The sequence below is a fragment of the Nerophis ophidion genome, linkage group LG07 (genome assembly GCF_033978795.1).
Source record: "Nerophis ophidion isolate RoL-2023_Sa linkage group LG07, RoL_Noph_v1.0, whole genome shotgun sequence".
Classification (NCBI taxonomy): domain Eukaryota; kingdom Metazoa; phylum Chordata; class Actinopteri; order Syngnathiformes; family Syngnathidae; genus Nerophis; species Nerophis ophidion.
Window position 1 is genome coordinate 67,871,156 of NC_084617.1, and position 21,534 is coordinate 67,892,689.

Consider the following 21,534-nt stretch of genomic DNA (forward strand, 5'->3'; position numbering starts at 1 on the left):
TGACAACATTAAACTCAGTCGTGTAGTAGACTTAAGTATTCATTAAGTACCACCATAATGACAACATTAAAATACAGTACTGTAGTATACCTAAGTATTCATTAAGTACCACCATAATGACAACATTAAAATACAGTAGTGTAATAGACCTAAGTATTAATTAAGTACCACCATAATGACAACATTAAAATACAGTAGTGTGGTAGGCATAAGTATCCATTAAAAACAAGACAGAGCTTTTATTTAAGTATTTCATATTTCTGGCTACTGTAAATTAGTTTTCACAGTTACACTGTTTGAAAATAAGAAAATAAAACCTTGCATTTTTATCAAAAGATTATTTGGCGTACCACTAGATGCAGATGTACATGTATATGTGCCACTAGATGTAGATGTACATGTAGATGTATGGTACCACAGTTTAAGAATCACTGTTGTATGGAACCATTTTGTCAGTGTGTATGCTGCCTTCCACAAGGTGGCAGCAGAGTAAAGTGTGGGATCAGTTTAAAGTACACGACAAGGTTATAGTGTCCATCCATCCATTTTCGTGTTTGTCCTTATAAAGTTTATGTGTTGCCATTAAACCAACATACCGTACTGGCTCGTATAAACACGCGGGTCAATTTCTCACAATAAGATTAATTTCCCTTTTTTGTTTTCCTCAGCTAACGACCACATATTTTCAATATACTATTCCTGCTTTTTGTTAGCTCACGTCTCATAATGTGTCGCAAAATTAAAACATTCGTCCATCACCATTGCGTTTCTGTTCAATTCGGACAGCCTTTGAAAGCACCATTGCTGCCTTCAGGGAACGGTTGGGTTCTCGAGCCATCATCTCCGTGCGTGTGACCACGTCGCGGCGCCCAGTGACGTCATCGTAAAGGCGGGCGTCGAGGGACCGTCCAGATGCTGACGAAGAGAGGAAAAGTGTTGGGAAAAAGGGAAAAGACGCTGCGGACAACTTTTGTTCACACTTTGTTCACCACCGCAGCCTGCTCGGCGCCGCCAGCAACAAGCAAAGTAAGACCCTTGAAATATGCTTGAGACTTTTATATAAGTACATTCAGCATGAGGCTTTATTATATAAGTACATTCAGCATGAGACTTTAATATATAAGTACATTCAGCATGAGACTTTATTATATAAGTACATTCAGCATGAGACTTTATTATATAAGTAAATTCAGCATGATACTTTATTATATAAGTACATTCAGCATGAGACTTTATTATATTAGTACATTCAGCATGAGACTTTATTATATAAGTAAATTCAGCATGATACTTTATTATATAAGTACATTCAGCATGAGACTTTATTATATTAGTACATTCAGCATGAGACTTAAATATATAAGTACATTCAGCACGTATATAAGTACATTCAGCATGAGACTTTATTATATTAGTACAAGCAGTATTAGTTTTTAATATATAAGTACATGCAATATTAGTTTTTAATATATAAGTACATTCAGCATGAGACTTTATTATATAAGTACAAGCAGTATTTGTTTTTACTATATAAGTACGTGTAATATTAGTTTTTAATATATAAGTACATGCAATATTAGTTTTTAATATATTAGTACATTCAGCATGAGACTTCAATATATAAGTACATTTATCACGTATATAAGTACATTCAGCATGAGACTTCAATATATAAGTACATTCAGCACGTATATAAGTACATTCAGCATGAGACTTTATTATATAAGTACATGCAGTATTACGACTTGTCCAGTGTGTACTCCGCCTACCGCCCGATTGTAGCTGAGATAGGCGCCCTCGCCCCCCGCGACCCCAAAAGGGAATAAGAAAATGGATGGATGGATGCCATGCAGTATTAGTTTTTAATATATAAATACATGCAGTGTTAGTTTTTAATATATAAGTACATTCAGCATGAGACTTTGATATATAAGTACATTCAGCCTGAGTATTTTATATAAGTACATGCAGCATGAGACTTTAATATATAAGTACATGCAGCTTGAGACTATAATATATAAGTACATGCAGCATGAGACTAATATATAAGCACATGGCCCTGCGATGAGGTGGCGACTTGTCCAGGGTGTACCCCGCCTTCCGCCCGATTGTAGCTGAGATAGGCGCCAGCGCCCCCCGCGACCCCAAAAGGGAATAAGCGGTAGAAAATGGATGGATCAATTCAGCATTAGACTATAATATATAAGTACATGCAGCACAAGACTTTATTATATAAGTACATGCAGCATCATACTTTAATACATAAGTACATGCAGCATGATACTTTAATACATAAGTACATGCAGCATGATACTTTAATACTTAAGTACATGCAGCATGATACTTTAATATATAAGTACATGCAGCATGATACTTTAATATATAAGTACATGCAGCATGATACTTTAATATATAAGTACAAACAGTATTAGTTTTTAGTATATAAGTACATGCATTATTAGTTTTTAATATATAAGTACATTCAGCATTAGACTTTAATACATAAGTATATGCAGCATGATACTTTAATATATAAGCGTTGTACGTGTTATTAGAAAACCTTTGACAAAGTGACGTGTGTTGAATGTGAAGCGATGGCAGTGTACTTTTACTTGTAAACATCTGAGTCATGATGCAATACTTGATGTCACGCCAAACAGCCACGCATCTGCTAGCTGGCCTTTATTTTTTTTAACTTTTTCAATGAATCACATATTAAAAAGTTGCACATTAACTAGCATGTGCATCCAAATGAGTTAAAGTTGTGCAATTAGTGCTTGGAACTCGAGCGAGGGTCTGCATTGTTGTCTGGTGTTGAACACACCAATGGGAGAGGATTGATTAAGCTTTAGATAATTTTTATTGAAAGTAATTTTTTTATTTTACTGTATCAACACATTGCATTTATCTTAGGTTTTTACAAAAAGAAAAAGACATGGTTTAAAACTGTTTAAAAGTCACTGTGACGCTTCGCTGGCATCGTGGTGCGGGTTCGTTCTCTCAAATGGTGCAGTCGGACTTGGACACAGTGTGAAAGTAAGAAATGATGATTTTTTTCTACTAAGAAAACAGCCTAGGAACAAAAAAATTGCACAAGGCACTAAAGGCAAAACAAACAGAACTAGCATGGGAGCTAGAAAGAACTAAAGGCACTAGCATGAGAGCTAGGGAACAAGCAAAGGAATAGCGTGGAAGCTAACAAGTACAAAAATAGTCTCTTAATCACAAACGGGAATCAGCGTCGTCACCTGTTGCATGGAACAGAAACTAAAATGCGAGGATGAGTAACGGAAAAAGGCAGGCTTGTATAAGGACAGTAATTAGGAGGCAGGTGAGCGTCAAAAATAAAAGACAGGTGACACTAATACGTGACTATAGCAACGAAAACAAACAGGAAGTGCCACCAGGAACTAAGGACGACAAATACTCAACAGGATGTGATACAAAACCAGAAAATGAGAAGCGGATCATGACAGTCACAGCGGGGTTAGGAGGAGCTGGAGCCCCGTCAGAAGTCAGTTTAGCCCTTATTGATATTTATCATATCGATACATTTTGGAATATATCTAAAGTTATGTAAGCAAAGTCAACTTTCACTACCTATCAATACCTGCTGTTGCATATTAGAGATCTGCATAAGTCCCAAAAATGTTCAATCAAAGTGTGGAGGGCAATGCGGAGATGTTTATAAAACAATCTTGCCTTCCTTCCGACTTCCACCTTTAATTCACACCACTTGTGACGTCAGACACATCACATTTTTTTTTCTTCCTAGTTTTTGTTGCTCTGCGGCACTTCTCCCTGGCGAATGGCGACTAGGGAGAATGTCTGCCGCTGCTTTTCGCCCACCGAGACAAAGATTGGGAATGACTGGAAAGAGGGGCTCGCTGCGTTCAGTTCATAAACTCTCTCAGGTCCTGAGGGCCGTGCACAGAGTTTAGACGTCCTTCTCCCTGTTTGAAGCGAGAGACCAACAAACTCAAAGTTTTTGACTCCCTTAGTTTCTGGGTTTGTTTTAGTTTCCATGGGGATTAATTGGGTTCACCTGCCTCTGTTTATTGGTCGGCATGCTCAGCTGCTGTCAACCACTAATCAGAGAGCTATTTATCCATCTTGCTGGCTTCATTGTTTGCTACACAAAACCTGTTACGTTATTTCTTGTCTCCTAGTTTGTACTTCCTGTGCTAAGTGGTAGCCTTAGTTTACCGTGCGATCGGCACGCTTTTCTTTCTGCTTGTTTTGTGTTTTTTAGTACGTGTTTAATTTTTAAGATTAAATCATGTTCTTAACTGCACGCTTTGTCCGGAGTGGTCTGTCTGCATCCCGGGGGAACAATCCCCGCAGTAAGCTGCGACCCCCCTGCTGTGACACTCAACAATTTAGACAACTCACTCAAATGCAGGTGACTGCTGGGAAAAAAAACAACTTGTAGTTACGTTGTCACACTAATTAAAACCTCAATGTCGAATTGTGTAGTTTATGTTGATGATAATAGGGAGGGATGTATGATACTTTTTTCAACTTCTTGCTTCACAAGACAGATGTGAGGCTCTTTCTCACCAAACTTATTGGTGAATGACATCATCATTTTGGACCTTCATAGGAACATACAGTAACCAGTCTATGGGGTCAGAATCATATTCAGGTTGGTCGGGGATCAATGAACAATTCATTGATGAAACCGTTGTGTTCTGTAAATACGGGATCAATGAACAATTCATTGATGAAACCATTGTGTTCTGTAAATACGGGATCAATGAACAATTCATTGATGAAACCATTGTGTTCTGCAAATATTAAATGTATTGTCTTCTCATTGTTTTCAGATCTAAACAACATGCTGGTCATCCAGTACCTGACCTGCTGCAGTCTGTTAGTGCTACTAAAGACGGTTCTTGCCCAGTATGAGCACCCGGGCTACCCAGAACCACAGCAGGAGCAGTACTCTGCCCCCCAGCTGGCACCCGACACGCCCAGGATTCAGCTTCGGCTGGCCGGGGACAAGAGGAAGCACAACGAGGGCCGTGTGGAGGTCTTCTACAACAACCAGTGGGGAACCGTCTGCGATGACGACTTCAGCATCCACGCCGCCCAGGTGGTGTGTCGAGAGCTGGGATACGTGGAAGCAGTATCGTGGTCACCCTCGTCCAAATACGGGAAAGGAGAAGGTATTTGATCGCAAAATAGGTTCATATATTTGTGAAAAACCCCAATAAAGTTAAAGTACCAATGATAGTCTCACACACACACTAGGTGTGGTGAAATGTATCCTCTGTATTTGACCCATCCCCTTATTCACCCCCCTGGGAGGTGAAGGGAGCAGTGAGCAGCAGTGGCCGCGCCCGGGAATCATTTTTGTTGATTTAATCCCCAATTCCAGCCCTTGATGCCGAATGCCAAGCAGGGAGGTAATGGGTCCCATTTTCATAGTCTTTGGTATGGCTCGGACTCACAACCTACCGATCTCAGGGCGGACCCTCTAACCCAGTGGTTCTTAACCAGGGTTCGATCGAACCCTAGGGGTTCGGTGAGTCGGTCTCAGGGGTTCGGTGGAGCCTTCACTCAAGCCACACCCGACTCATCATGTACATAAAAACTTCTCCCGCTCGCCTGTATCGATTGGGGACATCTCTACGCTGCTGATCTGCCTCCGCTTGAGATGGTCTCCTGCGGACGGGACTCTCGCTGCTGTCTTGGATCCGCTTTGAACTGAACTCTCGCGGCTGTGTTGGAGCCACTATGGATTGAACTTTCACAGTATCATGTTAGACCCGCTCGACATCCATTGCTTTCGGTCCCCTAGAGGGGGCGGGGGGGGGTTGCCCACATCTGAGGTCCTCTCCAAGGTTTCTCATAGTCAGCATTGTCACTGGCGTCCCACTGGATGTGAATTCTCCCTGCCCACTGGGTGTGAGTTTTCCTTGCCCTTTTGTGGGTTCTTCCGAGGATGTTGTAGTCGTAATGATTTGTGCAGTCCTTTGAGACATTTGTGATTTGGGGCTATATAAATAAACATTGATTGATTGATTGATTGATGTTAGGGATACGATAAACAGCAGAACCCAAACTGATTAGCAGGTGTGTAATTTGTTACGAGTTCATGCACTGTGTTGGTTTTGTTCTTTGAACAAGGTGATGTTCATGCACGGTCATTTTGTGCACAAGTAAAAGATCATATAACTTTGTCTTGAATTTGAAAAACATTTTATTTTTCACTAAAGAAGGGTTCGGCGGATGCACATGTGAAACTGGTGGGGTTCAGTACCTCTAACAAGGTTAAGAACCACTGCTCTAACCACTAAGCCACTGAGAATAAGTTGGACAATGTTGACCTTTTTATGATGGCCTTTTTTAAACTTCCACATTTTGCTGTTTATTGGAGAGCTGCCGGCAGCAAGAAGAGCGCTCAATCAAGAGTAGAGGTGGCCATCATTTAGCGATTTGGCACTCTCATCAGTTAAAATGCACTTTAGAAAATGCAAATATTTGTCGAATAATTATATAAATTAACTAAGGGTACCACTTTAGTATGGGGAACATATTCACCATTAATTAGTTGCTTATTAAATCATGCAAATTAGTAACACATTTGCTTATTAGTCATTATTGTGTACTTATTAATGCCTTATTATATACCCTAACCCCAACCCTAACCCTAACCCTAACCAAATAACTCTAAATTAAGACTTTGCTACTTAGAATATGTTCCCCATGTCGAATAATTAAAAAAAATAAATAATAATTAAGGGTACCACTTTAGTATGGGGAACATATTCACCATTAATTAGTTGCTTATTAACATGCAAATTAGTAACATGTTTGCTCTTTATTAGTCATTATTAAGTACTTATTAATGCCTTATTCTGCGTGGCCTTTTATACCCTAACCCTAACCAAATAACTCTAAATTAAGTCTTTGCTACTTAGAATATGTTCCCCTAGTGTCCAAATAACTAAAATAAGTCTTTGTTACTTAGAAGATGTTCCCCATGTCGAATTATTATATAAATTAAATAATAATTAAAGGTAACAGCATTCATTTCATGCTTATTAACATGCAAAACTCCTAATTCATCCATATTAGGTACTTTATTAATGCCTTATTCTGAATGGCCTTATTATACCCATACCTCTAACCCCAACCCTAACACTAACCATAAAGAAATAACTCTAAATCAAGTCTTTGCTACTTAGAATATGTTCCCCATGTCAAATAATTATATAAATGAAAGAATAATTAAGGGTAAAACTTTAGTATAGGGAACGTATTCACCATTAATTAGTTGCTTATTAACATGCAAATGAGAAACATATTGGCACCTAATTAGTCATTATTAAGTACTTTATTAATGCCTTATTCTCCATGGTCTTATTGTACCCTAACCCTTTAACCCCAACGCCAACCCTAACCCTAACCAAATAACTCTAAATTAAGTCTTTGTTACTTAGAATATGTTCCCCACGTCGAATAATTATATAAATTAAATAATAATTAAGGGTACCACTTTAGTATGGGGACCATATTCACCATTAATTAGTCTCTTATTAACATGCAAATTAGTAACATACTGGCTCTTAATTAGTCATTATTAAGTACTTATTAATGCCTTATTCTGCATGGCCTTATTATACCCTAACCCTAACCAGATAACTCTAAATTTTGTTAGGGGGGGGTTCTGTACAAAGACTGCATTTTAATTTAGTGTTGTTTTGATATGTCATCTTAGTGACATCATGCACAAAAGTGCACTAACAGCTTCTTTTAAAATTTCTCTGACAATCTTGCACTTTCTGTTTTGAAATTCCATCTTTGTGCCACTGCTTAATAACTGTTTAATTAATACAGTCTTGCTAAATTGACTTAGTTGGGATTTCCCTCTCTGCATGAAACTTTAAAATGAGCGTACATTAATGCAGTATGAAGAAGAATGTTTTAATGTAGACACATAGAATCATCATACTGCTGTGATTATATGCAACAAGTGTTCATTCAAGGCTAAGGCTTAATATCGAGATATATATCGATATATCGTGACATGGCCTAAAAATATCGAGATATTAATAAAAGGCCCATATGTACAGTACAGGGCAAAAGTTTGGACACACCTTCTCATTCAAGTTTTCAAGGCTATGTACATTGTAGATTGTTACATCAAAACTATGAATGAATACATGTGGAGTTATGTACTTAACAAAAAAAGGTGAAATAACTGAAAACATGTTTTATATTCTAGTTTCTTCAAAATAGCCACCCTTTGCTCTGATTACTGCTTTGCACACTCTTGGCATTCTCTCCATGAGCTTCAAGAGGTAGTCACCTGAACTGGGTTTCAAATCACAGGTGTGCTTGAAGAAGGTGTGTCCAAACATTTGGCCTGCACTGTACAAACTACTGTTATTTTGGTACTTATTGGACTAAATATGGTACGTACTGGTATGCCAATAAAGTTCCTTGTTCAACCATGTCTCCTGTTCCCAACAGGACCCATATGGTTTGACAATCTCCACTGCACGGGCAAAGAGAAGACCTTGTCACTGTGTCCCTCCAATGGCATTGGTGTTTCTGACTGCAAGCACAGTGAAGACGTGGGTGTGATGTGTAGCGACAAGAGGATCCCTGGATTTAAATTTGTCAACACCCTGCCCAACCACGTGGAGGTAAAGCATGATCATAATTCATTTGTCGGCTTTTCAGAACATTTTGGACAGTCAGAAAGCTAATAAGAAAACATTATTTGACTACATCTGCTCAAACATCTGAAATTGACAAGTTTATGTTTAAAATCAGCTGCTTTAGCATCTTAATGATCCGTCTTTTGTAACTATCATAATCACCTTTGTGTCACACCCAGCAATTTCACAATGTTAAGACAGTTTTTGCTGTAAATGTGTAATTATTGTACCGGACTGTTATTAATCCACCCTTGTGGGCGCTCCCATATAAACTAAATTATAGAGACCACCTCTTTCCATGTCACGTAGACCACAAGACGTGTTTTAAAATGTAAATGTACGTTAGGTCATCTAGCAGTTCTAAAATGATTACATGTAATTGTGGAATCATCGATATGACTAATACACTCGTGCGTAACTGTGCCAGTTTGCACAATAATTCAGAACGTAATGTAGACCGTGGAATGGTCTTAGTTGCATCTGAAGATCCTGGCCATATGAAGCCATCAGGAGCAGATCATCTGCAAAAAGCAGAGACCTAATCCTGCAGCAGCTAAACTGGATCCTCTCAACACCCTGACTGCGCCTAGAAATTCTGTCCATACAATTTATGAACAGAATTGGCGACAAAAGGCAGCTTTGGCAAAGTCCAGTCCTCACTGGAAACGGGTCCGACTTACTGCCGGCACTGCGGACCAAGCTCTGACACTGATCTTACAGAGAGCGGACCGCCACAATCAGACAGACCGATACCCCGTACGCTCTGAGCACTCCCCACAGGACTTCCCGAGGGACACGGTCAAATGCCTTCTCCAAGTCCACAAAGCACATATAGACTGGTTGGGCAAACTCCCATGCACCCCCAAGGACCCTGCCCTGAGCTGTGCTGGTCCACAGTTCCATGACCAGGACAAAAACCACACTGTTCCTCCTGAAGCCATCAGGACCAGATCATCGGCAAAAAGCAGAGACCTAATCCTGCAGCCACTAAACCGGATCCCCTCAACACCCTGACTGCGCCTAAAAATTATGTCCATAAAAGTTATGAACAGAATCGGTGACAAAGGACAGCCTTGGCGAAGTCCAGTACTCACTGGAAATGTGTCCGACTTACTGCCGGCAATGCGGACCAAGCTCTGACACTGATCGTACAGAGAGCGGACCGCCACAATCAGACAAACCGATACCCAGTACTCTCTGAGCACTCCCCACAGGACTTCCCGAGGGACACGGTCGAATGCCTTCTCCAAGTCCACAAAGCACATGTAGACTGGTTGGGCAAACTCCCATGCACCCTCAAGGACCCTGCCGAGAGTATAGAGCTGGTCCACAGTTCCACGACCAGGACGAACACCACACTGTTCCTCCTGAATCCGAGGTTCGACTATCCGGCGAGTTCTAAAATGATTACATGTAATTGTGGAATCATCGATATGACTTACACATTTGTGTGTAACTGTGCCAGTTTGCACAAACATTTGTTGAATGTTCTTAGTTGGATTTGAAGATCCTGGCCATATGAAACCATCAGGACCAGATCATCTGTAAAAAGCAGAGACCTAATCATGCAGCTACTAAACCGGATCCCCTCAACACCCTGACTGCGGCTAGAAATTATGTCCATAAAAGTTATGAACAGAATCATGACAAAGGGCAGTCTTGGCGAAGTCCAATCCTCACTGGAAACGTGTCCGACTTACTGCCAGCAATGCGGACCACGCTCTGACACTGATCTTACAGGGAGCGGACCGCCACAATCAGACAGACCGATACCCCGTACTCTCTGAGCACTCCCCACAGGACTTCCCGAGGGACACGGTCGAATGCCTTCTCCAAGTCCACAAAGCACATGTAGACTGGTTGGGCAAACTCCCATGCACCCTCAAGGACCCTGCCGAGAGTATAGAGCTGGTCCACAGTTCCATGACCAGGACAAAAACCACACTGTACCTCCTGAAGCCATCAGGACCAGATCATCGGCAAAAAGCAGAGACCTAATCCTGCAGCCACTAGACCGGATCCCCTCAACACCCTGACTGCGCCTAGAAATTATGTCCATACAAGTTATGAACAGAATCGGTGACAAAGGACAGCCTTGGCGAAGTCCAGTACTCACTGGAAACGTGTCCGACTTACTGCCGGCAATGCGGACCAAGCTCTGACACTGATCGTACAGGGAGCGGACCACCACAATCAGACAGACCGATACCCCGTACTCTCTGAGCACTCCCCACAGGACTTCCCGAGGGACACGGTCGAATGCCTTCTCCAAGTCCACAAAGCACATGTAGACTGGTTGGGCAAACTCCCATGCACCCTCAAGGACCCTGCCCTGAGCTGAGCTGGTCCACAGTTCCATGACCAGGACAAAAACCACACTGTTCCTCCTGAAGCCATCAGGACCAGATCATCGGCAAAAAGCAGAGACCTAATCATGCAGCTACTAAACCGGATCCCCTCAACACCCTGACTGCGTCTAGAAATTATGTCCATAAAAGTTATGAACAGAATCGTGACAAAGGGCAGTCTTGGCAAAGTCCAGTCCTCACTGGAAACGGGTCCGACTTACTGCCGGCAATGCGGACCAAGCTCTGACACTGATCATACAGGGAGCGGACCGCCACAATCAGACAGACCGATACCCCGTACTCTCTGAGCACTCCCCACAGGACTTCCCGAGGGACACGGTCGAATGCCTTCTCCAAGTCCACAAAGCACATGTAGACTGAAGGACCCTGCCAAGATTATAGAGCTGGTCTACCGTTCCACGACCAGGACGAACACCACACTGTTCCTCCTGAATCCGAGGTTCGACTATCCGGCGAGTTCTAAAATGATTACATGTAATTGTGGAATCATCGATATGACTTACACATTTGTGCGTAACTGTGCCAGTTTGCACAAACATTCAGGACGTAATATAGACTGTTGAACGGTCTTAGTTGCATCTGAAGATCCTGGCCAAATGAAACCATCAGGACCACATCATCTGAAAAAAGCAAAGACCCATACAATTTATGAACAGAATCGGTGACAAAGGTCAGCTTTGGCGGAGTCCAATCCTCACTGGAAACGTGTCTGACTTACTGCCGGCAATGCGGACCAAGCTTCGACACTGATCTTACAGGGAGCGGACCACCACAATCCGACAGACCGATACCCCGTAGCCTCTGAGCACTCCCCACAGGACTTCCCGAGGGACACTTCCCCAAGTCAACAAAGCACATGTAGACTGTTTGAGAGTATAGAGCTGGTCTACCGTTCCACGACCAGGACGAAAACCACACTGTTCCTCCTGAATCCGAGGTTCGACTATCCGGAACTACAGTAGTTCATGTCAAAAGCAAAGGTTCCTGCTGTGGAAAAAGGCCTCTAGACTGTCTGATTGAAGTAAAAGTCCTTTCCACGTAGCCTGAAGGTTTAACTCGTATTTGTCAAGCGTCACTGCCGTAGTTCTTTGTCTGGACATTTGAAGGCCCTGCGGATTTCTGGGCTGGTCAAAAAGTATTATTATCTCTTTGGTCAAGAAGTAGGACCCTCCATCTTATCTCTGTGTTCACTGTGCAGGCCCCATGAAGACACATTCCAATGTTATGAGAACACTGAGCTACCAGAGCCAGGACCAGATTCAGGGGTTCTCACTTGAAAGGCAACTGTAGTATTTGAACTTTTGTTCCTGGTGACTTCTGAATTTGCTGCAGCCAGATGTTTTGTCCACTTTGAAACAAAACAGTGTAGCAGCAAACGCACCAAACAGGTTGAGTATTTCAAGATGATGGTTGCCCAAGAGGATGCCAGTGCCCAAAACATTGTCCTATCATTTGGACAAAGTAGACACATTGATGATGACATTTAGACACACTCTGGTGTGCAATGATGACATTTAGTCACACAGGTGTGCAATGATGATGACTGTGAACGACTCTCACCGTCGTGCGGGTTCCAGGGACCACCAAGGAAGGACATGACTTTGAGCAGTGTTGACTTTCTTTATTTTCTAATAAGAAAATTATTTTTCGGGTTTCTTTTCAGTCGCCCGCGTCGTCTGCCTCTCGCTCTCCCTCTCGCTCTCTTCCGGGTTGCATGCGCTTAGTCTCGTTCCGTCATTGTTTCTTCACCTATCTCCCCGACATTCACGGCTGCCGCCCTTTTAAACAGTGCGAGAGGATTCATTAATCCTATACAGGTGCGCGATCCACGCACCTGATCTCGATTCTGGCGTGGCTTCCGGCAGGCCCCGCCTCGCCGCTCGCTCGCCATCTCAGTCTCCTCACTGCCATCTTGGGCCCTGCCTCTCTGTCGGACTGTCGGCTCCGCCTCTCCACAAACACATTTAGACACACTCTGGTGTGCAATGATGATGACATTTAGACACACTCTGATGTGCAATGATGACATTTAGACACACTGGTGTGCAATGATGATGACTGCGAACGACTCTCACCGTCCTGCGGGTTCCAGGGACCACCAAGGAAGGACATGACTTTGAGCAGTGTTGAAGTCTTTTTCGGGTTTCTTTTCAGTCGCCCGCGTCGTCTGCCTCTCGCTCTCCCTCCCGCTCTCTTCCGGGTTGCATGCGCTTAGTCTCGTTCCGTCGTTGTTTCTCCACCTCTCTCCCCGACGTTCACGGCTGCCGCCCTTTTAAACAGTGCGAGAGGATTCATTAATCCTATACAGGTGCGCGATCCACGCACCTGATCTCGATTCTGGCGTCGCTTCCGGCAGGCCCCGCCTCGCCGCTCGCTCGCCATCCCCGCCTCCTCGCCGCCATCTTGGGCCCTGCCTCTGTCGGACTGTCAGCTCCGCCTCTCCACAATGACATTTAGACACACTCTGGTGTGCAATGATGATGACATTTAGACACAGTCTGGTGTGCAATGATGACATTTAGTCACACAGGTGTGCAATGATGATGACTGTGAACGACTCTCACCGTCGTGCGGGTTCCAGGGACCACCAAGGAAGGACATGACTTTGAGCAGTGTTGACTTTCTTTATTTTCTAATAAGAAAATAATTTTTCGGGTTTCTTTTCAGTCGCCCGCGTCGTCTGCCTTTCGCTCTCCTTCTCGCTCTCTTTTGGGTTGCATGCGCTTAGTCTCGTTCCGTCGTTGTTTCTCCACCGCTCTCACCGACGTTCACGGCTGCCGCCCTTTTAAACAGTGCGAGAGGATTCATTAATCCTATACAGTTTCGCGATCCACGCACCTGATCTCGATTGTGGCGTCGCTTCCGGCAGGCCCCGCCTCGCCGCTCGCTCGCCATCCCCGCCTCCTTGCCGCCATCTTGGGCCCTGCCTCTCTGTGGGACTGTCGGCTCCGCCTCTCCACAATGACATTCAGACACACTCTGGTGTCTAAAGATGATGACATTTAGACACACTCTGATGTGCAATGATGACATTTAGACACACTGGTGTGCAATGATGATGACTGTGAACGACTCTCACCGTCGTACGGGTTCCAGGGACCACCAAGGAAGGACATGACTTTGAGCAGTGTTGACTTTCTTTATTTTCTAATTAGAAAATTACTTTTCGGGTTTCTTTTCAGTCGCCCGCGTCGTCTGCCTCTCGCTCTCCTTCCCGCTCTCTTCTGGGTTGCATGCGCTTAGTCTCGTTCCGTCGTTGTTTCTCCACCTCTCTCCCCGACGTTCACGGCTGCCGCCCTTTTAAACAGTGCGAGAGGATTCATTAATCCTATACAGGTTCGCGATCCACGCACCTGATCTCGATTCTGGCGTCGCTTCCGGCACGCCCCGCCTCGCCGCTCGCTCGCCATCCCCGCCTCCTCGCCGCCATCTTGTCATCACAATGACATTAAGACACACTCTGGTGTGCAATGATGATGTCGTACACTTACAGCTTCTATGCCACTGGCTGTTTAGTATGCTGTTTAATGTTGACACTCCAGCTGACCAGTCAACCCCAAAATAAAAACCTTGTGAGTCAAGGGGGAGGTAAAAGATGACCCCTTGCATGTATGTGTTGATGACCTTTGACATCTGTGGTCATGTTTGCTCTGTCAGCGTGTCCCCGTCTTGCATTTTTGTCATTAACAAGGCAGTGTAGCTTCTACAAATCTGCTGTGGTGCATTCATACTCCTAAATATTTACCTTTTTGTGTATTTTTGTTGCTTCAACATTTTATCGTGCATACAGATTTAACCATAAATAAGAAATCTGACCAGCGGCCAGAGTTTTTTTTTGCCATTTTTCCACTTTTTTCACGTGTCACTTTCCTTTTAATTGACGCCTTGCAACCATAAGAGTCTGACTGATGGATGTGTTCGAAGCTGCAAATACACTTAGCTCATTTGCAGTTGTATAAATGTCACCGTGACACGCCCGCTGATGGCATCATATAACTACCTAACAATGTCTGGTGTAAGAGCCTTCACTTTACCCAACAATGTCGGTAAAAAAAAACATTGGGAAATAAAAACAGAATACAATGATTTACAAATCCCTTTCAACTTATATTCAATTGAATAGACTGCAAAGACAAGATACTTAATGTTCACACTGAGAAGCTTTGTTATTTTTTGCAAATATTAGCTCATTTGGAATTTGATGCCTGCAACGCGTTTCAAAAAAGCTGGCACAAGTGGCAAAAAAGACTAAGAAAGTTGAGTAACGCTCATCAAACACTTATTTGGAACGTCCCACAGGTGAACAGGCTAATTGGGAACAGGTGGGTGCCATGATTGGGTATAAAAAAACAGCTTCCATGAAATGCTCAGACATTCACAAACAAGGATGGGGCGAGGGTCACCGCTTTGTCAACAAATGCGTGAGCAAATTGATTACGAACAACATTTCTCCACCAGCTATTGCAAGGAATTTAGGGATTTAAGGATTTCACCATTTTCATCAAAAGGTTCAGAGAATCTGGAGAAATCACAGCGCTGCACGCAAGCGATGATATTACGGACTTTGGATCCCTCTGGCGGGACTGCATCAAAAAGCCACATCAGTGTGTAAAGGATATCACCACATGGACTCAGGCACACTTGAGAAAACCATTGTCAGTAACTACAGTTGGTCGCTGCATCTGTAGGTTTGGTTGCTATCAGCACTTCAGTCATCAACAATTGTATCATCTGAGAAATGGACTTTGAAACAGTGTAGGTCTGACTTGGTAGGATATTTACAGCGAGCAGTGAACATAGTGAGCTCAGAAAGCATAAGAACAAGTATATACATTAGATTATTTACATTTGATTATTTACAATCCGGGGAGAAGGGTTGTGGAGAGGGGAGAGTTGTTAAGTCTAGGGTTGAAGTTGCCTGGAAGTCTTCTTTTAGTGAGGTTTTGAAGCAGGATAGAGATGCACTTACTTTTACACCTGTTGGGAGTGCATTCCATATTTATGTGGCATAGAAGGAGAATGAGTTAAGATCTTTGTTAGATCGGAATCTGCGTTTAATGTGGTTGTGGAGCTCCCCCTGGTGTTGTGGTTATGGCGGTCATTTACTTTAAGGAAGTAGTTTGACATGTACTTCGGTATCAGGGAGGTGTATCGTATTTTATAGACCAGGCTCAGTGCAAGTTGTTTTACTCTGTCCTCCACCCTGAGCCAGCCCACTTTGGAGAAGTGGGTAGGAGTGAGGTGTGATCTGTGGTGGAGGTCTAGATTTGAGGGTTTTGGAGGTACTGGGGTACCAGGAGGTGCATGCGTAATCGAAAAAGGGCTGAATGAGAGTTCCCGCTAGAGTCTTCATGGTGCTTTTGTTGACCAGAGAGGAGATTCTGTGGAGAAATCTTGTTCGTTTTAATCCTTTTCGATTACCTTGGTTGCCATTTTATCACAGGAAAGATTAGCCCCTAATTTACAATCAATTTATATGTTGGTTTTATAGTCCAAGTTTCAGCAGCAGACTTGATGGATAAACGACAATCTCAGAACAAGTACAACATGATAATGGATGACAATGACAAGTCAGTATACATACACCAATATGGTTATAATAGCGTTGAGTGACCATGAGATTTGCTCCATCTTGCCTGGGTATCTTTCGTCTTCTGAATTCTTGTCTGGTGTGTTATGTCCCTTATTCCACAGTGAGTTCTTTTGCACCTGTGTCCCACAGTTGAGATAGTCCAAACAGCTAGTCATGTTTTTGATAGTTTCCCAACAACACATTTTTTTTACCGCAAGGTTAAACACTCTAGACTACAACAGTGTTTTTCAACCACTGGTCACACCAGATACAGTCTGGTGTGCCGTGGGATATTATGTAATTTCACCTATTTGTGTTAAAAATGTTTTTTTGCAAATCAGTATTTATAGTCCGCTTATTATGTGTTGCTGTTGAGTGTCGGTGCTGCCTAGAGCTAAGCAGAGTAACTGTAATACCCATCTATATTACAGTAACTATTTGCTTTGTAGATGTTGGAAACAGCGGGAGGCAGTGTGCAGGTAAAAAGGTGTCTAATGCTTGAACCAAAAAATTTACAAAAGGTGAGTGCCCCTAAGAAAAGGCGTTGAAGCTTAGGGAAGGCTATGCAGAACGAAACTAAAACTGAACTGGCTACAAAGTATACAAAAAAAAAAATGCTGGACGACAGCAAAGACTTACTCTGGGGCAAAGACGGCGTCCACAACGTACGTCCGAACATGGCATGACAATCAACAATGTCCCCACAAAGAAGGATAAAAAAACAACTGAAATATTCTTGATTGCTAAAACAAAGTAGATGCGGCAAATATCGCTCAAAGAAATACAGAAAAAAATAGAAAAAGACACCAAAATAGGAGCGTAAGACAAGAACTAAAACACTACACACAGGAAAACAGCAAAAAAGTCCAAATAAGTCAGGGCGTGATGGGACAGGTGGTGACAGTACACCTACTTTGAGACAAGAGCTATATTGCTACATAGTCGGGTACGGTTTAAAGTCATATCCAACAATTGCTACGACTTTTTACCGTCAACCGAGTTTCGTTTTTTTAATGATTTCTGCTGGTGGTGTGCCTCCACATTTTTTCAACGCAAAAAATGTGCCTTGGCTCAAAAAAGGTTGAAAAACTCTTTAATTTCTCCCCTCACATTTTCCCCCAGTTTCACCCCCGCTATATTGTTACCCTGCACTTTTCTTTAAACAGGTCCTAACTTGATTGTCTGTTAAGTTAAGTTAACTTAAAGGCCTACTAAAATGAGATTTTCTTATTTAAACGGGGATAGCAGGTCCATTCTATGTGTCATACTTGATAATTTCTCGATATTGCCATATTTTTGCTGAAAGGATTTAGTAGAGAACATCGATGATAAAGTTCGCAACTTTTGGTCGCTAATAAAAAAGCCTTGCCTGTACCGGAAGTAGCAGACGATGTGCGCGTGACATCACGGGTTGTGGAGCTCCTCACATCCTCACATTGTTTACAATCATGGCCACCAGCAGCGAGAGCGATTCGGACCGAGAAAGCGACGATTTCCCCGTTAATTTGAGCGAGGATGAAAGATTCGTGGATGAAGAAAGTGAGAGTGAAGGACTAGAAGAAAAAAAAAAAGACGAGGGCAGTTGGAGCGATTCAGGTGTTATTAGACACATTTACTAGGATAATTCTGGAAAATCCCTTATCTGCTTATTGTGTTAGTAGTGTTTTAGTGAGATTATATGGTCGTACCTGAAAGTCGAAGGGGTGTGGCCGAGGGAAGCCACATTTCTCGACGAGGCAAGGCAGCCGGGTTGAGATATTTTTTTTTTTCCGCTCCTGCACGGTGTAAGCTTTTGACGGTCGGAGGCGGCCGTTGGGAGGAGGCAAGAGAGTCCGCAGCTGCAGAAGGAACGACGCAAGCTCTCCGCTCATGTCCACGGTAAGAGCCGACTTAATACCACCATTTTCTCACCGAAACCTGCCGGTTGACATGTGGTAGGGGAACCATGTTCGCTTGACCGCTCTGTTCCATAGTAAAGCTTCACCGTCATCTTTCGGGAATGTAAACAAGGAAACCAGTTAACACCGGCTGTGTTTGTGTTGCTGAAGGCAGCCTTAATACACCGCTTCCCACCTACATCTTTCTTCTTTGACGTCTCCATTAATAATTGAACAAATTGCAAAAGATTCAGCAACACAGAAGTCCACAATACTGTGTAATTATGCGATTAAAGCAGACTACTTATAGCTGTGATCGGTGCTGGATCAAAATGTCCGCTACAATCCGTTACATCACGCGCACGCAGGATAATTTGTGCGAAATTTAAAATTGCAATTTAGTAAACTAAAAAGGCCATATTGGCCAATATTTCATCATTGATATATAAAATATCAGACTCTGTGGTCGGTAGTAGTGGGTTTCAGTAGGCCTTTAAAGTACCAATGATCGTCAAACACACACTAGGTGTGGCAAAATTATTACCTGCATTTGACCCATCACCCTTTATCACCCCCTGGGAGGTGAGGGGAGGGGTGAGCAGCAGGGGTGACTGCGCCCGGGAATCATTTTGGGTGATTAAACCCCCAATTCCAACCCTTGATGCTGAGTGTCAAGCAGGGAGGTAATGATGTACAACTCTACCTCTGCCTACATATTCAATATTGAAGTGCAACTTTATTTGCCAATATTTTTATTGAGCCAGACCAGGCAGACCGGGGTGGTGGTCCCTCTCTTTAAGAAGGGGGACCGGAGGGTGTGTTCCAACTATCGTGGGATCACACTCCTCAGCCTTCCCGGTAAGGTTTATTCAGGTGTACTGGAGAGGAGGCTTCGCCGGATAGTCGAACCTCGGATTCAGGAGGAACAGTGTGGTTTTCGTCCTGGTCGTGGAACTGTGGACCAGCTCTATACTCTCGGCAGGGTTTTTGAGGGTGCATGGGAGTTTGCCCAACCAGTCTACATGTGCTTTGTGGACTTGGAGAAGGCATTCGACCGTGTCCCTCGGGAAGTCCTGTGGGGAGTGCTCAGAGAGTATGGGGTACCGGACTGTCTTATTGTGGCGGTCCGCTCTCTGTATGATCAGTGTCAGAGCTTGGTCCGCATTGCCGGCAGTAAGTCGGACACATTTCCAGTGAGGGTTGGACTCCGCCAAGGCTGTCCTTTGTCACCGATTCTGTTCATAACTTTTATGGACAGAATTTCTAGGCGCAGTCAAGGCGTTGAGGGGATCCGGTTTGGTGGCCACGGGATTAGGTCTCCGCTTTTTGCAGATGATGTGGTCCTGATGGCTTCATCTGGCCGGGATCTTCAGCTCTCACTGGATCGGTGAAGCGACCGGAATGAGAATCAGCACCTCCAAGTCCGAGTCCATGGTTCTCGCCCGGAAAAGGGTGGAGTGCCATCTCCGGGTTGGGGAGGAGACCCTGCCCCAAGTGGAGGAGTTCAAGTACCTAGGAGTCTTGTTCACGAGTGAGGGAAGAGTGGATCGTGAGATCGACAGGCGGATCGGTGCGGCGTCTTCAGTAATGCGGACGTTGTATCGATCCCTTGTGGTGTAGTACCAACCCACAGAAAACTTCTAGAAGTAATACCTAATATTCATCGACAATGTCACGGTATGAACATTTGTTATTATAGTTATTGGGACCAAAATAATCACGGTTATTAGTTTTTTGGCGGTAATTTTCTGTGCTCAAAATGTTCAAAAACGATATTCAAATCAGCTTAGAGAAACCCTTTTTGTCACTGGTTTGCCGTCCTGGTAAAATATGTAAACCAGTGGTGTTAAAAGTATGGCCCATGGTCAAATTTGGGGAACCACTATTAAAACGACTCATATGGGAGAAACAGCTGAAATGTTCTTGCATATAATGAATAAAGACTCAAAATATTTGTTCTCGCCCAGAAAAGGGTGAAATGCCATCTCCGGGTTGGGGAGGAGACCCTGCCCCAAGTGGAGGAGTTCAAGTACCTAGGAGTCTTGTTCACGAGTGAGGGAAGAGTGGATCGTGAGATCGACAGGCGGATCGGTGCGGCGTCTTCAGTAATGCGGACGTTGTACCGATCCGTTGTGGTGAAGAAGGACCTGAGCCGGAAGGCAAAGCTCTCAATTTACCGGTCGATCTACGTTCCCATCCTCACCTATGGTCATGAGCTTTGGGTCATGACCGAAAGGATAAGATCACGGGTACAAGCGGCCGAAATGAGTTTCCTCCGCCGTGTGGCGGGGCTCTCCCTTAGAGATAGGGTGAGAAGCTCTGCCATCCGGGAGGGACTCAAAGTAAAGCCACTGCTCCTCCACATCGAGAGGAGCCAGATGAGGTGGTTCGGGCATCTGGTCAGGATTCCACCCGAACGCCTCTCTAGGGATGTGTTTAGGGCACGTCCAGCTGGTAGGAGGCCACGGGGAAGACCCAGGACACGTTGGGAAGACTATGTCTCCCGGCTGGCCTGGGAACCCCTCGGGATCCCCCGGGAAGAGCTAGACGAAGTGGCTGGAGATAGGGAAGTCTGGGCTTCCCTGCTTAGGCTGCTGCCCCCGCGACCCGACCTCGGATAAGCGGAAGATGATGGATGGATGGATTTATTGAGCCATTTTTTTTTATTTTACTTGTGTATATTTAAGTCCCCTGACCCCCCTCCTTCAGTTGAGATTTCTGGTGGCACATAAACACGCAAATATGAGTTGAATTTGGAGGAATAACAGGACAATGTTTGAACCTTTATTTTCTCATCTCCCCCCGCCCCACACACACTGGTTATACGTTCACCTCATGACCGACTACGACAACTCACATTTTCCTATCTTAGCTCATGCTTTTCCCCTCCCGCAGACGGAAATTCAAATCTTCCACTTCTCTCGGTTACCTTCCAGTTTCGTCCTAGTTGACACGTACGTTGCTGAGTCAGCCTTTCGTCACTGCTGAGTGATTTATGATTGGCACATTAGCCAATGTTTTTCCTCCCGAGGCATTACGTTTTG

General features: G+C 43.7%; 1 protein-coding gene across 1 annotated transcript in view; it reads left to right on the forward strand.

The window, feature by feature from the left end:
- Positions 1 to 822: 822 nt before the first annotated feature.
- Positions 823 to 21,534, forward strand: part of loxl2b (lysyl oxidase-like 2b) — an 84,207-nt gene continuing 63,495 nt past the window's right edge. Inside the window, 3 exon segments of the mRNA XM_061906961.1 lie at positions 823 to 1,026; positions 4,827 to 5,168; positions 8,482 to 8,657. Of these exon segments, the coding sequence (XP_061762945.1) occupies positions 4,838 to 5,168; positions 8,482 to 8,657 (507 nt within the window). The 5' untranslated portion in view covers positions 823 to 1,026; positions 4,827 to 4,837.